Source organism: Parasteatoda tepidariorum, chromosome X1 (assembly GCF_043381705.1).
Source record: "Parasteatoda tepidariorum isolate YZ-2023 chromosome X1, CAS_Ptep_4.0, whole genome shotgun sequence".
In the NCBI taxonomy this organism is placed as follows: domain Eukaryota; kingdom Metazoa; phylum Arthropoda; class Arachnida; order Araneae; family Theridiidae; genus Parasteatoda; species Parasteatoda tepidariorum.
In genome coordinates, this window is record NC_092214.1 from 56,618,939 (window position 1) to 56,637,536 (window position 18,598).

Sequence of the window (18,598 nt, forward strand, 5' to 3'; positions counted from 1 at the left end):
TATATCGTATTTTTCTAATTATTTTATTTATTTATTTTTTAATTTCAAATCCACAGAAAGTTCTATTTTAAACAGCAGAAACTATTTAAAATGTTCGATAAACTGAAATTGTTGAGTAGTTATAAGCAATTGCTGCTAAGTGAAAATTTGTTATTAACAATGAATTTCTCCATTAGTATTAACAGAATGATTCTATCTGTTTACATGAAATTACTCAGGTTTAAATATTACATCTTTAAATGAATATCGAGGCACCCAGGTTTATTTTTCCTCGGCAATTTCATTACATATAACACGATTACAGGAACGCATTTTAACAATCGCTATCACGAGTTTAACTAGATTATTGCTTGATTCATTTTTATAAATTTCAATCTAAAGTATCTTAAATATCTAAGAGGATGTCAAATTATATGTCACTTTAGGAGGACATGGAAATTCATTTTGCCTGAACTCACTTTTTCTATACTTTAAATTAGTTATGGAGGTGAAACAGAATTTACAATGAAAAGTTTATCTTGCGGTATAATGTCCCCTTAAGGCTGCTCATCCCTTTAAATAATAAAACGCGCAAGCCAATCGATTACAAGTAAAACGCATTTGAAAATCAAGTACAGACAGCTAAAGCTCGAAAGCCGTTAATACATTACCTAACTAATCTTCAGATTAAATTGGGTAATCCGTTAAAGTTAGTTTCTCTCATGGTATCAACGAATTTGTTAATTATTTGATCGCATTTATTAACTTGATTCTTTAAATATTGAAATTAAATAAATAGCATTATGGATAGCATTATAGTAATAAATTTTTAAGCCCCTTGATTCTTTGTATTATGTTTCTACAGTGATAGATAATTAATTTTACCAACTATGAAGTGTTGATTGTAGTAACTTGATTTCTTAGATAACGGAAAATAAATACGCGTGCAGAAACGGGGTTATTCTTTCAGCAAAAATGTTATTTTCACTTTAACGAGTGGGTAATGTGAAAATTAAATAGGGAGGGAAATTACAACTAACTTTAACACCTTAATGGTAACACACATACTAGTCCAGTTTTTCCCTCGCAAACTGCGCTGTGGCCTCAGTGTTAACGTTCTTTCTTGACGTCTGGTCGCTCGGGGTCCAATCTACGCTGCGAATAGCTTTTCTTTATTTTAAACAAAAAATTTCTTTAATAAATCATTTGTTCACAGTTATAATTAATTTATTATAAATGTTTTTATATTACTTGATATTTAGGCAGGGATACCCTGATTGGTAGGGCATTGGGCCCATGCCCAAAATTGTCATGAGTTCGATCCCCACCGGGTGAAGTAAATGGTGACTGGTGTACGTTAAATCTGTCGGGTCACAAAATCCTCCATGTTCCCATACCAAAACATAACTCAGGGGGTACTGAATTGGAGATCGATCGGTTCAGGTCAAAATTGCAATCTGTGGATGTATGAATGGGTCCACCCTATAAACGGGCTGTGACGTTTGTGTGTGGCAGGAGTCAAATTATTTGCCATAAATGGCGCCACTGGGAAACAAGATGCTCACGCCTTTTGCCTTAATGGCATACAACGAACTTGATATTTAAATTAGAGTAATCAAAGTTCGGATCAAATAATTATGATTAAAATAATAATATTTATAAACAGTGCCTATATCAATTAAAAATTTAGTGATTTTTGTTGAAATATTTTATTTTTATATATTGTCTTTCAAACAAGAATAGGGATAATTGTCATAAAATCATTTCAAATTATCTCTTTGGGCATCTAGCACAGTTAAAGTTGAAATGATTGTTTGCAAGAGCGGCGTTTCTGAAGTTGATCTGCTGAAAAACATAACTTCATTAACATTTAAAAATATTTCTTTCTTTTCTGCAATTTTAGAAACACAACAAGTATGCTTTGTAATTTTTTAATGATAAAATTAACTTAATGATGAACTCATTTTTTAAAGTTATGACTGAGTTTTAATAAAGTCTACACGAGAATTTTTTCTCTGTTTCGTTCAATATGCAGAATTCCGTATACACTTTACTAAATTTTTTGCCTGTCTATAAAAATAATCGTCGCAAATTTGTACTAGAGGAATGCATTTGATAATTATATTTGTATTTGTATAAATAGGCTTTTTTTTTTCTTTCTTTGCTTCATCCTGGAAAATTTCGTCACATATTACAGACTTTGTGTAAGTCCGCCCTAGAGAGTTGACAAGTAGAACAAAGTGTCATTTTTCCACATAAAATTTTTAACAGTTTTGAAGGAAGTCAATGTATAATCCTTCTGTTAACTTCGTTGACTTTAAAGACGTCATTATGACACATTTATATGTTTATGCACAATCTTTTTCTGTTTTCTGAACTTTCGGATCGAATTAAACAGTTGATTCTTGAGGGCATGCAAATATCTGTCTAATTTAAATATTCAGTAATATCTAATAAATAAAAAACGCACTAAACAAGAAATAAACCTATGTTTAAATTCGTTATTGTAAACAGTAAATTTAAGGAGAAAAAAGAAAATTAAATGATCCACAGGGTGAATCGAACCTTGAATGTCTAAACATCAGGCAATAACATTACCACATTGAGAAAAAATGGTCTAAACTACCAGAACATGGTAAAATTTACCTTTTGTTTGGCTCTATAGGAGCGCTAAAAAGCTGGGTAATTTTTACAGAAGTGCTTTGGTAATGATTTTTGTAAAATTATCAATAAAATATTTTTTTTCATAATATGTGTTAAAATTTGGTAAACTTAGGTAATTTTGCCATGATACCTCAGAGCACGGCATAAAATCATTTATTCAGTTAAATTTACTTTTCAATTTTGCATTTTTACTTAACGGTGATAAAAAGAACTATAATTTTAAAAACCAGAATTCCCGGTAAACCGTTGCCTTATGAATATGGTTTAAATACAGTATATTTTGGTTTCATTACCATAATTATGTTTTTTTTTAAACCAGAAATGTCTTTACAATACAGTATGGTAATTTTATCAGAATCGTAACTAGATAATGGAGAACATTATCTAGAACATTTCGTGTCAGATGCTATTAAAATTTCATCCAGATAAAAAGTCTTAGTAATTATGTTTACTATTTTTACGTTATTCAAATAAATATTTCATTATTTTCTCCTAAAAAATTTGAAACCTTTTCAAAGAACTAACATTTTTTTTAATATATTTTTTTCAAGGAATGAAAGCTAAATGGAGCTTTATTTTATGCAGTGGTAATTTAACAGTCAAAAATCCATGATAAATATACTTAATATCAGAAATTATACGTAATATCTTGATAACAACCGAGTAAGGCGTTATTTGTATTAAAATCCTCTGTGAAAGTGTCTAAGTTGAGCTAAAAATTGCCGTATGCTTTTATTCATAAGGTATTGTTATTCAGCTTATTTCATAAATAAAGGTGAATGAAAAGATGAAAAAATTCAGTGAACTGTCTTATCCGCTAGCAATGAAGTTTTCATGTTATTAAAATATTGAAAGGATATTTTTAACGATAGTAATGCAAGTACTTTTTATTGGATTGAGGCATTTTTAAAAGTATAAATGTAAACATGAATACAGCATATACTCACGTTATACTCAGAATAAACGTAAAAATCGTATGCGACAGTAATATAACAATTATTATAACAATTTTTTCATTTTCAAATATAAAGCTATTTACATAATTTTAAAGCATTTCAATTTTAAAACGTAAATATGGTTTTCCTAAGAGTTGCCAAGGAAAATAAAAAAAAGCCACAGTTTAAGTCCCTAATACTCGGAGCAAAGCGATGATTTTAAACTTAATATATCATTTTACAGTGAAGAATTATCTGGGGTTTAGAAAGATAACTTAATAAATAACTTACATATTTTAAAAGAACTTTATTAAAAATCGTCAATTTGGCGACATTTTTCCACCTAGATGTAAATTATCAAAATCACTGCCTTATTCTCAATTTTTGCCGATTATTATGAGCCCAAATAATGCAGCATTGAATTAAGCTTTTAAATATTAAAAACTGTGGCTTTTCGTCATGTTGACGCTTTACGCCATTTTCAGAATAAGCATAGACAGCGATGCCTCTAGATAGACTAAACTTCTTTAGGCTTAACTTGTTGGCTTTAGATAAAATAACATTCATGAGTAACAGTTGCTAACTGACAGATAACATATTATCAGCAAAAAAGCATCATTTCATATAACGACGGAGCCTTCAAAAAACAGCATTAATAATAATCGAGCTATGTGTTTCCCATTAAAATCTTTTATGGTGGTGTGAAAATAGTACCTAAAATTCAATATTTTTTTCATTCCTAAGATATTGTTATACGACCTATTTCATAAATAATGCAAATTAAAGTATGGTTGAATTCAGAAACAGACTCTTATCTTTTTCCGTATGATATAGTAAAATATTTTCATCTGTCATTTGCTTTATACACAGAGAGATTTTTCCAATAATCTTGTTATTTAAGTTTTGATCAATGTAGATCACTCCATGATAACTTCTTTTTATCGCCATATGTTTTAAGTAAGCAGATAATTCCCATATGTGACAAAGTTCAAACTTTATAAGTTTAAGACAATCAAATATTCGAAAAGAAAATCTAATTAGATAAAAACTTACTGTACTTACCTTCATTCCATATTTTTTTAAGAATAAAGAATGTCTTCAGATCGGTAATCAACACTTTGCTATCTTGCTGCCATGTTTGTTCAAAAATTGAAAACGGATTCTCAGAGCTGTTTCAATTTTGAGCATGTTACTATACTCAATAAAGCGTACGTGGAGTTTCCAAATTAGGCTATATTTGTTTCGGAGCTATTTTGACACATTGTTGCACAATAATGAGAATTTATTTTCTACAGGGAAAAAAACTTTTTTTTTTCTATTCTATGTCAATTACACTATTTAATTCTCAAACAAAAAATTGTTTTAATTTTATTAAGGAATAAAATAGGTAAACTAAGAACAGATAGTAACTTGAGCTAAGTGTCGTTGATTAACTGGCTAAAAGGAAGTTTCGTGGCTCAAAGCTGATCCTGAAAAAATTATTTCAACTGTACAACCTGAGCCTGCCAGAACAGCAATGTCGGTACACTGCTCCTTAATAAAAATTTAAGGTGTTTTTGAGGTTTGTTTGAGGTGTAAAGGTTGATTTCAAAAACAACTTTAAACGATCAACCTCTCAAGGTGTATAATCAAGATGTATGAAGTTGTTTTATTTACACTCGAGGTTGTTGGAAATCTATTTTAGAGCAACCAGCTTAGAGAGGTTATTTTTTAGGTGGTGTACAGGCTATTTTTTCTACTCTTCAAGAGAATAAGTATTTTTGAAGTGTGGATAATTTAACCCAATCTCAACAAGAAGTATTGCTGAGTAATATATGAGGATAATTTTATGAGGTTGAAATTGAGGTTTATTAATGAGGTTATTTTTGGTGCTAAACATAACCTAATTTTCTACCTCAGGTGTTATTTTACTTCTGTCTTCCTGTACATTTGTCAATCTGTTTTACATCTGTCAACCTCAAAAACTGCTTTCTTTTTTTGTAAGGGTTGCCACTCAACAGAATTTTTTTTTAAAAAAATACTTGAAATTTCAATTAATTTGAAACCTTTACTGTTAAATGTTATAAGTCTTAGTATCAGAAAAGAAAAATAGTTTTTTGTATTAATATCATTTTGCTCTGACTCCTCATGGAATGGTTCTGCAGTTTCTCTCTTTTTTTTTCTTTTAATTTCAATAATTCTAAGTTTTTGTAAATGATTTATAGTAAAAAAATAGAAATAGACGTGCTGTTTTTAAGCAACTGTCAAAAAATCGAAATTTTAACCAATGGCAACAAATTTTGAGTCCAAACATATAGTTGTTTATTTATTTATTCTTATTTCATTTGTATTTGCTTTTATATATTTATCTCATTCATTTTTATTTATTTATTTCTATTTATTTATTTATTTTCTTATTTTAATTTATTTTATTTTTATTTATTTTATTTTTGCGCTGAACAGTTATAATTTGCGATTGGTGACTTAGGAACAAAAAATAACTAGTGCTTACTTAATGTAAGAAGCAAAGCTTTTCTAACAAGTATGCACCAGCTTAGTAAATAAACATTTAGAGATAGTAAATATTGAACACACTATAAATTCAGGATTTACACTGGTTTAAATTTCATATCTTCAGACGAATAAACATTGCTAAATGATCTTAAGGAGCTTTGTAACTATTTTATCACCATTTCTGCATTAATTAATTGACTTGTACTTAGGGATGGGAAAATCATTTATTCTTGCGATTGCGTAAACATTGACCATTCCAATGAATTAAGTCAGTCGTTAGACTTAGTAAACTTTATCGAATTCCAATAAACAATAATCGCTGTTACGCGTCAATTGTTATTTACCCATTAATATCGATCATCCCTTTTTAGGGATGGTTGTGAAAATGTATCATAGAAGTCGCCTCTCGTGATACCTTTATATATATATATAAAACGAAAAACTGAAATACATTTCTAAATTAAATTCTTTCTTTATTTCGTTCTTTCTTTGAAAGAACTATATGATTCCAGATTCTTTCTTTTTTTTAAAGAAAAATCAATAGTACTTGTTAAAGTTTTTTTTTTCTTCTTTTTTTTAAGCATTTATTTCATTTTTTAAATATAATAATTAAAAATACTAACTTTTAATCAGAATCATTCAAGAAGCTGCTCGTGAGCATAATTTTTCAAGAAGTTTAAAAGTATGAACAGGATTTTCAAAAAAGAAAATTTAAGTTTAGTAGTTGGTTTTTAAACCAAACGCCTTAAAAACATATCTAATATTTATACATGACACAAAAATGGACTCCAAATATTTTCTAAGCAATACAGTACAAAAAAATAAGTAGCATCACGGAAGAAGGTATTGTTCTCATGATGGGTCGTTAATATTTACTCAGGGCGTATTCGATTCACTCTATCAACAAAGTTCATGAAAAAAATAAGAAATTCAAAAGAAAAAAAAATCACGTTGTAGTGATGAGCTGATTTCATTCCATTTCCTTTTCTACTAAACCGGTTAATAACTATTCAGATGGCCTGCATTTGAATGGCTTTTGTTTAAAAAGTAAATTGAGAAAACACACCTTCAAACTTTCTAAGTTTATAGTCATCACGAGAATGAATCCAATCTTGCAAGTACTAGAGACTTTTTGACTGTTTACTTAAAGGAGCTACACAAATAACAATTCATTTTAGTTGAACTCGGGCGACACCAACTTGTCTATTAGCAACATAAAGATTATTTTGTTGAGGAAACATATTGGGCGATTCTTTTAAATACAAAAGAAAAGACAGGAACTAGGATTCATATACATTAGACTGAACAAAAGATGGGAATTTTATGATGTTAGGAAATGGTGTAACATTTAAATACCGTCTATAAAGCCCAGCCCAACAAACATAATGAAAGTAACATCTTTATTGCAATTTTCTGTTAACAAAAGTATTTTGTTTATTTTGTAAGTAAAACGTTGGATAAAACAATTCGAAGCTGTAAAAAAATTTCAGAATCCTTTGGATGAATGAAACACTTTAATTGGAGTAAAATGTGTATTATATTATTTCAGCGAATAATTTCATCAAAGCTTTAACTTTAAATTGCTTTAAACCATTTTTTCCCTTAAAAAAATTAGTTAATATTTACTGCTTTTAACAGATTCTGTCAAATATATCATATTTTTCTATCACGAAGCAAAATTCTCAAATGATGTCACAAATTAATTTCATGTCTTATTTTTCTGGTCTGGCTCTGAGAAAAATCTTTGTGTAAGTATTGGAATATCTCGAAAACATCGATGTGACATTGAACCATAATATTGGTACAAAATTGTTTAAATTTGCTCCAACCTTAATAAGGTGCTATGTTGTACCATGTTTCTGTTTAAGTGTTGTGGATATAGCATCGCGTAATAAAGTTTAAGACAATTTATTTGACAATATTATGTGGTTCAAATTGACACCGTATTAACGTTGCAGCGAATTTTGAAGTAATTACAATTCAATGCGTTCCAAATTGTTAACAGTGTACAGTAAATGCAATTAGTATTTTGATCAAAGGATCATACTGGACAAGTGTTTTTCATTTTTTTTTAATCAATGATAAATATTTTTTTAAATATTTTTGTATTTTCAAATTGTTTCAATTTTAAATTTAGGAGGTGTGTTTAAACATGATAAAATATATGCAGGTTACATGTTTTGATAGCTTTGTTGTACGCTCGATGAACGATAATAAAATTCAAATTTGCTGCAGTTAATCCGATGCAAGTTGAACCCTACTAATGTGAAAATTATATTTACTTGAACTTTTTTTACTAATTTTATGAATTACACGATAATATGCGCACCTTAACTTCAACGAAATATGGTTTAAACAGTACGTTTACATAATATGATGGGTTCAACCCTGAACCGATTTTCCCGAGACTTAGTTTAATCCGAAGATTTTCGTTTATCCGAATTTTTAGTGCCACACAATCACTCAATTTAAAATATGCAGAATTGTTAAGTAGATTATAATACTCGTAGTTTTACCAAATATTTTTAGAAGGCTCAAAATTTAATTCATAGATATTAATTAAAGCTCGAATTTTGATGACATTTACGTTCTTGTACTCTTTTGCTCCTTTAAGAACTTTTTTTACATTGTAAAAGCATTTTTGAAATTTTTTAGAGCATTTTTTTTCTTCAATTTTAGGACATTTTGTGAAGTTTTTTTTTTTCAAAACTGCTTTCTGTTTTAAATAACTTTCATACATTTGAACTGAATTATACATTTTAGTGCATAGCAGTTTTCTGGGGTAAAATTGGCCATTGTCCAGCATTGAAAGAGCCTTCTTTAAACTGTTCGTCACGATTAAGTTGAAAGAACTTCAGTTGATTCAGCGGAAAATTATTGACGGAAAAGTACATGCGTTTTTTTTTTAAAAAAATTTATCTAAATCAGTAACATTTAATTCTTGCCATTTGTTGAAATTTGTTTTTGAGTTCGGTGCAAAAGTCTTTTCTACAGATGAAGTGATTTTTATATTATGAACTATGTGAAACAAAAGTTGCAGCTGAAAAACGATCTGCTGTTGTTTAGTTTATTGGAAGAGATGAATGCATGTCTTAATGCATTTTATGTTATATGAAATTTTGAAGAAAATTTTTTTTTCAACTTTAAAAATTTTAGTATGCAGGCAGGTTTTCTTTATTAAACTTTAAGGGCATTTTTCGTTGCTATTTTAAGAGCATATCAAATTTTTTTTTTTTTTTTTAGCTAATCGAAATCCCAGCTTTAGCAATTATAGTTGCTTTTTTTACTTATAATATTTCCTTTGTTTATTTTTATGGAAATTGATTATTTTTATGGAAATTGATGTGAAGTGTTTCAAATATAAGAAATATTACACTTCCAAATTATTTTAAAAAAAGTTAAAAATATATAACTTTAAAGATCAGATATTATTTATATTTAATTTTTGCAAACAATACGCTTATAAGATTAACTTTAATTTACTATTTCCTTACATTTCAATGTTTATATTTTACTGATGACATGTAGTCTTTCAGCTTCTCTTAATTTGATATAGCACATCAAATACGTATAAATTATCCATCAGTTATTTTTATGTCATTGCAAATTTTAATACTGAGGGAGGTAGAAACGTACTTGTAATAAAAGATATGAGAAACTGCACCAAACAGGTCAGATTAAAATAAAAAGTAAAGAAAAATAGTGGGATCACTCAAAACCTGACTGAAGGTGTAGAACCCAGAAAAAGCAACAACGCCCTTGCTGCCCTGAAACATTTTACTGCAGGGCAACCCTCAGGAATCCCTGCAACATTCTTTGGGCTCTACTCAGGGCCACACCTGAGTCCTGGAGCAGCTGTAGATGCCCTAAAGGTATCCTTCTGTGTATGCTTTTAAAAACTTTTTCTTTCAATGACTCAAATAGTTGCAAAATGGTACCGAAGTTGAGAATTCAGGTTTATTGTCTCACAAAAGATTAATCAATTTATTACTAATAACCCTGGTAAAAATATGAGAGAGACATATCCATAATACATAAATAATTGCACTGTAAAAATATTTGGTGCATAGTTGCCCCCCTTTTGGTGTTGAGATAAACTAACATTTTCTATAGTGCATATAGAAAATTTTTTTATTTACTTTTTCCCTGTTACAGTTTCATTTATTTGATTATTAATTTTTTGTTTAGTAACAACGCTTGTTTTCATGCGCATTATAATCAATTTAATGGCTTCATAGCTAAAATGTTTCGTTTAAGAAACAAGCACATTTTTAATAATGTATTCAAAGCGCTGCAAAATGGTACCGAAGTTAAGAATTGTTCAAAATTAATTCACATTTCATGCAGGTTTATTGTCTTACAATTGAATAATTTATTGCGAATTACCATATTTTTTTGTAAACAGAGTGCTACTATTAATGTTAACAAAACATGTCAGAAAAAATATGAGCGACACATACTTATAACCAATTACACTGTAAAAAATTTTGGTGTATAGTTGCAACCATTTTTGGTGTTGTTACATCTTTTATTTACATATTCACTGTTATAGTTTCATTTATTTGATTATTAATATTTGTTTTTTCATTTATTTTGTTTGTTTAGTAACAACACACGTTTTCAGGCGCATTAGAATCAATTGAATGGCTTCCTTGCAAAAACATTTCGTTTAAAAAACAAGCACATTTTTAATAATATATTCATATTATTTTTTCAAACAATTGATATTGTGTCAATTTTATTTTATTTTTCAAGCGATAACTACAGTTCTGAACTTAAAAATGTATTTAGTTGACCTCAACACTGAAAATGGTGACAACTATAAATCAGAATTTTTTACAGTGCACCGTAGATTTTTTAATCGAATTTTAAAACTGGTATCGACAAATTATGTTGAAGAAAATATTATCAGAAGAAATAATGTCGGCGAAATAATATCAGAAATAAACATGAGTGACACATTTATAATAAATTAGTGTAGTTTAGATATTTTTTACGTAATTTTAAAGTTGATATTGAATAATGACGGAGAAAACATTCTCGGAAAAAATAATGTTAGAAGAAATATGAACGACACATTTGTAATTAAATACCGAGGTTTAGAAATTTTGTATCATAATTTTAAAATTGGTATTGATTAATAATTTCGGAGAAAATATTGTTAAAAGTAATAATGTCGGCGAAATAACATGAGAAAAAGATGAATGACACATTTCTAACTAATTACCGTAGAATATTTTTAACATAATTTTAATATTAGTATTGATAAATTATGTTAGAGTATCTAATTTATGAAGATGCTCCAATTTAGTAGACAGGTCCTGAAATTAGAAATGTGACATTTTTTTTTTATCTAATTGTCGTTCTCGTGTTAAATTTAATAAGCCTTAAATCGTATTATTTTTCTTATTTTCCAATAATTAAATACATAATTTTTTGTTTTCTCTTTCAGAGCTCTTATGGATCAAAAACTGTTGATGTCCGAATCAAATTACAATCATAAAATTTCTGGAATACCGTGCGTAGCTGCCGCATCGAGATACACTGCTCCAGTCCATATTGATGTGGGTGGATCAATTTATACTTCTTCGTTGGAAACTCTTACTAAGTAATTATAACCTTTTCTGTTATTCTTTTTACTGTGTTTATTATCAACTTACTGTTTTTTCTTCTTTTTTTAATTTACTTGCTTATTTACCATTGCTGAAAAAATGCTTGTCTGCGCAGTGTTAAATTATAGATTTGGATGTAAATGTTAAGTGGATGTTATGGTTTTGTAGATAAGCTTCATAAACTGAAGAATTTATAACCTAGTTAAATATATTTTTAACTATGCTTTCCTATCAAAAGCTAATTGAAAAAAAAAAAATAGCAAATTCCATACGAACGCACTTAACTAGATCGAATTCATCAGCAACTGATGGAAATTTGTTAAAATTTATTTCACAGTGTATTATTTTTATCTTATTCAATCCTCAATAAACTTTTTTCTTCCCAAGAAATTGTTCCAATTAAAAAAAAATATATAAAAGTAGTATAAGTAGTTTTTTGACTTATAGATATATCATTTACATAATTAGTGTAGAAGGCGCTGCCTCAAACTTAACCTAAACAGTCATCGAATAACTGTTACAAACTTATAGCAGTTATATCGTTACAGAAACTAAAGCATTTCAAAATATAGTCTACATGTTGTGGCTCAGGAGATAGTGCGTTCGCCTCCCAATGAGATGATCCAGGTTCGAATTCCTACAGTGGCTGGTTCTGCTCTCAACTCACTCCGACCACACTTCTGACGTAAATACTCTTAGTGGTGGACGGATCATAGTTTGGAATCCCCTTGCAGTCAGGATAACCGTGGGAGGTTTTCGTGATTTTCCTCTCGCAAATGCGGGTTAGTTCCATCAAAAGGTTTTCCACGAAGGCTAGTTTGTATGAATGCTTGATCCAGGAGTTCCTTTGTCTTCTGGATTGGGTTCAAAATTACAAGGCTACGGAGTTGAACATTGATAGCCGTAAACTCAGAATTGGGTCGGCTGTTCAATGCCGGTTATAAAATAAAATATAATTTACGAGCATTTAAAGAAAATATGAATTGATGTGTTTTTTCCTTTAATGCCAATATAAAATTTTAATATAATCTTTAGGATCCAGGTAATGTTTCTGCAGCAGACCATATTGAATAATCTTTTTCAGTAATTGACTAAATAATTGAGTCAGTCCTCATTATAAAAAAATACTTAGGAGAATGAAACTTCGTATTCTCCCACGCATACCAATTGAATTACACAATATCTGTCTGAACTCGCTTTCTATCTAACCCCTGCAGACTCTAAATGACTAAATCAAAAAGAAGCACGAAATCTAAAATGTTTATAGATTTGAACACTTAATTAACTTTTTACCTTAAGCAATCACATAATCTCCCACAGTTGCGATCCGGTTTAAGCCAATAGGTATTACAATACCGGCACATGAATTTTTCTCTAGACTCAAGTCTTCAGAAGTGGGTGTGTTATTTAAATAAATGAGCCTAACTGTAGTAAATATTTCACAAATTAATTTCCTCTCAGAGGGAATGGAATTATTTGGAGTCTTTAATGTATATTGTATGAAAACGTTATTAAAAGAAATTTATGTATTTTTTTCTTCTTAAAGCAACACTTGAAAAAAAAAAAGTTAAGAGTATCTTCACTTAAAAGAAAAAATTGCATTATAAATAGGATATATGATCATTATCGCCATTTCATAAATATAATTATAGAATACAAAAAATTAACGAAAAATACGCTACTAAATTTTATTTGGGTAATGAAAATATCTAGATGATAACTGTAAAAATAATAGTTTAAATAAGTTAAATTGAGAAAATATCGATATTCTCCGATTATCTATTGCAATATCAAAATTCGGATATCGTTCAGCACTACAACCCATGTTAGTTTCTTTCTTATTCTTAGCGTTAAGTAGAATTTTTTCAATAAGTGATATGTTCAGACATTTTTTTAACGACTATTGTATCGGTAATTTGAACTAGCACTACGTCCAAAGTAGATATCGATAATTTTAAGTTATTACATCTAAAAAAATAAATAAGACTATTTTGCTTATCAGATTGGATAAGTAGATTCAGTTTAAAAAACGGAGCTTTTGATCTAAAGATCAGATTTTCACGTACTAAAGATGCAATCGTAAAAGTTCAATGGTATGACTTTTAATATGTGCAAACCAAATTTTAAAAGACACAAAAGCGAGGTTTTTATTTACGAATTACGACAGAAAAACGTGCTTCGTGTGCCTAAACATACTTTCACAGACCCCTCCCGAAAAATTAAAATTTTTAATACACTATGGGGGAAAGACAGGGAGAGTAGTCGCAATCTGAAAAATGCGGTTCCTATAATTTAGTGTCCCGCAGTGGACTGATCGTTAAGACACGGTTCCCATCAGATCACCGAAGTCAAGCATCACTGGCTGCGGTCAGTGTGCGAGTGGGTGACCACTTGGATTAGTCTACGTAGGGACCGAGGGTGTGCGGTATTGGTCCTCGTTAAACTGTTCTACCGTAAAGTACTCGACTTCGCGTGCAGGTCGTTGGGCTACGAAAGCAGGGGAACCATCCCCTCTGAAGAGGATCAAAATTGCGATGGCGTCTTCGGATCATCCTCAGGGATGTTTCCCAGACCGTCGCCAATAGCCCATTGTGCAGTTCTAGTGCGACGTAAATGAACTACAACTATAATTTAGTCAGGAAAGCAGTTGAAAATTAAATCCCCTTGAAGTATTTCCTTTTTCGCACAAAATTATGAAATACAATTATCGAATGATAATTCCAAGCAAAATATAATTTTAGGTTAATTATTTTCTATTACTTAATTAATTTGATAATGAGCGGAAAATTTGCTGTTGTTAATTTACGTCGTACTAGAGCTGCACAATGGGCTATTGGCGACGGTCTGGGAAACATCCCGGAGGATGATCTGAAGACATGCCATCACAATTTTGATCCTCTACGGAGGGGATGGCACCCCCGCCCGACGACCTGCGCGCGAAGTCGAGCACTTTACGGTAGCACAGTTTAACGAGGACCAATACCGCACACCCTCGGTAACTACGCAGACTGATCCAAGTGGTCACCCACCCGCACACTGACAGTAGCCAGTGAAGCTTGACTTCGGTGATCTGCTGGGAACCGTGTCTTAACGATCTGTCCACTGCGGGACACGCGGAAAATTTGCAATCGCAAGGCAGTAGGAATATTTTTCGGATTTCAAACTGTGTAAATTTTAGTGATAAGATTGTGCAGAATCACTAAATTTGCGCCGAATCGGTCGCGACTGTTCTTGAGAAACGGTAATTAAAAAGTAAAAAATTTTTGAAATATTATCATTCAAAATAATTTGAAAAATTTCGTTAATTAATTATTTCATTGAAAATTATATAGTTTAATGCAAAAATCTGTAAACCTTGCAATTAAAATTTTTATTTCAATCATTATTAAAAATGATCTCAAGAAATCATATTTTGTACGCCTTTAGTGAACTTGGTATTTTAAACATTGCTCATTGAAATATGCGCTTGTAAGGAAATAGTCATAGCTTGGAATGCTCAATTGATAAAGAAAAAAATCTCAAAATGCGCGTTTAGAAACTGAACATAGCTCGGAATGAGCATTAAAGAAACTGAACATAGTTCAAAATGCACCATTTCTATGTTACCAGAGAAAAAAAGGCCTGAAAGGAATTTTTTTCTTTAAAGTCTGTTGCAAAAAAAACTTAAAAGATTTACAAATCGATTTATGCAATATGATTTTATTTGGATTCTATAATTCTTTTGAATACAAATGAACAATAGTTAAAAAAACGGAATAAATGCTATGTTTGCTATTTAAATAGCTTTGTTCACTTTCCTAAATGTACATCTTGAGCAATATCCCATTTCTTTTAAACGCGCAATGTCTATTTTCTCAAACAAGTATTTTCAGATCTGTCAAAATAAGAAAAAGTTCACCGACGATGCTATATTTCACGAAATCTATAATCACCTGCAAAACTGTTTAGAGTAGCTAGAAGTTTCAGAGAAATGATGCATAAATAGTAAAATTAACATTAATCAAATGTGCGGCCACTCTATTGATTTATTGGACTTACAAACATTTACAGGCTTGTGTGCTCAATTTAGGCTTATAAACCTTTGTCAATAGAATGACAGATAGCACAACACAGAGAAATACAGCACGATGATACATCCAGGGTAACGACGAGATTTGAACCCCCTACCTCCACGCTTTGTACAGCATTTGGCAGGCGATAACGTTCGGCCAGAGAGACACCTTCAAACTATTAATTATCCAAATTGTTGCTCTTATATTCCAAATTGTTGCTACTCCCTTACCTTAAAAGTTGAATCCTTCGAACGAAAAATACTTTTGATCAGAGAAAGTATGTTTCTGTATCTTATAACACATCTTAAAATATCGGCACTAAAAAATTAATATATTTATAGTTAACTCCTTGAACCATTAAGATTGCACTTTACGTCTTGCATTCTAAGAGAAGATTCACAAGCTTTATGTTTTTAGCAAGGCGGACCAGCCTGCGTAGGGGTTAGGGAACTGCCCTTGCATCAGAAAGGTTATTTCCTTCTCTGTACTATCTGACCTTACGGTGGGAGCAACGTTGGCCTACCTAATATGGTGCCCCTGAAAGAGTGACCAACAAATCAAATCTGCTCTTCAGATGCCTGTATGACCTAGGTCATTCTCAGGGTGGGCATTGGAAAAAAAATGTTTTTAGCAAGCTGGCCAGGTGAGCGAGGGGTTAGATTGCTTGACGGCGAAGCCAATGGTCACGGGTTCGAATGCCGTTCGGAGCATGGGGGTCTCTCTTTGTGTTTGGCCTGTTATGTGATGAGTGAATGTATCCCAATTTGCTCGAAAAAAGCTAAATTTTTACTATCTCATTAAGTAAAAAATTAATATCTTGCGGAAAATCTGGAAGAATTGGCAGTGATGATATAAATATAATATTGCGAAGGAAAAAAAATAAAATTCAAAATCATTTTGTTTTTAACATGGATAACACATTTTAATATTGATGTCCCTAGAAAACAAAAATATAGAACTGTTTTACTATTCAAAAATTCATTATTTTATTGGTTCGCTTCAATCACCTTCATAAGTAATGTTGTGGAAATAATTTAAGAATCTTCTTTTTTATTTTAAAAAATTTTCAATCATTAGAAACTTCATGATTTACTTTTTGATATTTCACTATTTTTCTTTTTCAATTTTGCGAAAAGCAACTTTCCTAAAAAATGATTCTGACTTTATAAAAATTATAGAATTTAAAACTCAAAGTAAATTGAAAAAGAAAATACAATTTTTAAAGAATAAATCATGAAGTTTAAATTATCAATAAAATTGTTTTTTAAAATGCACATGAAAATTGATTTCCACTAACTATTATAAAAGGGTGATTGAGGTGTCCTTCTCTACATCAGACTAAATACAATAATTAAATATTTCTCTTTCAGACACCCAGACTCTCGTCTAGCAAGAATGTTTAATGGAAGCATACCAATCGTATTAGACAGTCTCAAACAACATTACTTTATTGACCGAGATGGTAAAATGTTTCGCCACATACTAAATTTTATGAGAACGAACAATTTGTCTCTTCCAGATGATTTTAATGAACTAGACTTACTTTATGAAGAAGCTAGGTTTTATGACATTCCAGCCATGTTACGGCAAATCGAACAATTAAAGCGAGAACGTAGCAAAAGAAAGATGGACTCATGTTCTTCACCAACCCAATCACGGAATGGGCGGAAATATGAAAATCAGAATAACATACAAAATGAGTGCAGTAGTAGTCCTGGATATGATTGTCCTGGAGAATTTCAGTGCCTTGCACTGAATGTCAGCCCTGACTTAGGTGAAAGGATTGTTATTAGTGGAGATCGAGCTTTAGTGGAAGAAGTTTTTCCAGAAATAGGTCAACCACTCATGGACGCTCGAAGTAGTGTAGCTTGGAATCAAGACTCAAAACATGTAATTCGATTTCCTCTAAATGGTTATTGCAAACTAAACTCTCTCCAAACTATTGTTAGACTTTTAAACAGTAGTTTTAGAATACTTGCATCAAATGGTGGTGGTGTTGAAGGACAACAATTCAGTGAATATTTATTTGTTCGAAAGTGTGCTCCTCTGTGAAATCAGAAGTAGTTGCATACAAATACTGTGATTGAGCTAACTTTAAAAATTCCTAATATTTTGTAAAAAAAATTAAAATACACTGACAAATGAAAATATTTAAAGTCAAAATAAGAACTTTAATTAAGATTTAGGTGCCAAGTTATGTAAAATGTAAATTGTATTGTTGTTATGTATGTTATTCTTTCAAAAGTTACTGTTACAACCACATTGTTAGTGATCATGATGTGATTATTTGTCATTGTTTAATCTTTTCTGTATGCTGTATGTTGAACTTAATTTCCTTCATTTAAATCCCTATAAAAGAATTTTACTTCTGTACCTTTTTGAGTAAATTGTGTAAGTTTATCAGTAACTTCTCAGAGTTAATGGGAATTGAAAAAAAAGAATTTTACAAAATTGAATTTTAACTAATACAGCTCTTTTAACTGGGCATAACCTCCAGATTGCTTTTCCACACACAATATCAGTTTTTTCCTATTTCATCCAATGGAAAAGTTGTGCTGTGCTGGGAATTTTTAATAAAGGTTGCCAAAGTGCAAAAGTAGTTTGACAACTAGTCAGAACTGTCAACTTGTTCCGCTTTGTCGGAAAATTGATATAGTGGTGACGAAACTGGCTTTAATACTTAACTCTTCTCATACATATCTAATTTAAAGTGATTCTACTATGATTTTTAATCTAAACATAAATTTGGTGTTCCGTATTGACTGCCTCATATACATATTTTTAGAACCCTTATCAAAAATAAAGGTAAAAAAGTAGAGATGGTAACGGTTATAAATTTACATCTAAGTCGAGGAAAAAACGA

General features: G+C 30.4%; 1 protein-coding gene across 3 annotated transcripts in view; it reads left to right on the forward strand.

Moving 5' to 3' along the window:
• Window positions 1-18,108, forward strand: part of LOC107448951 (BTB/POZ domain-containing protein twz) — a 31,405-nt gene extending 13,297 nt beyond the window's left edge. For all 3 annotated transcript variants that reach the window (XM_016064325.3, XM_071187315.1, XM_016064326.3), the window contains exons 2-3: window positions 11,524-11,679; window positions 17,106-18,108. In XM_016064325.3, the coding sequence (XP_015919811.1) occupies window positions 11,524-11,679; window positions 17,106-17,787 (838 nt within the window). In that variant the 3' untranslated portion in view covers window positions 17,788-18,108. The remainder of the gene's footprint in view (window positions 1-11,523; window positions 11,680-17,105) is intronic.
• The last annotated feature ends 490 nt before the right edge of the window (window positions 18,109-18,598 follow it).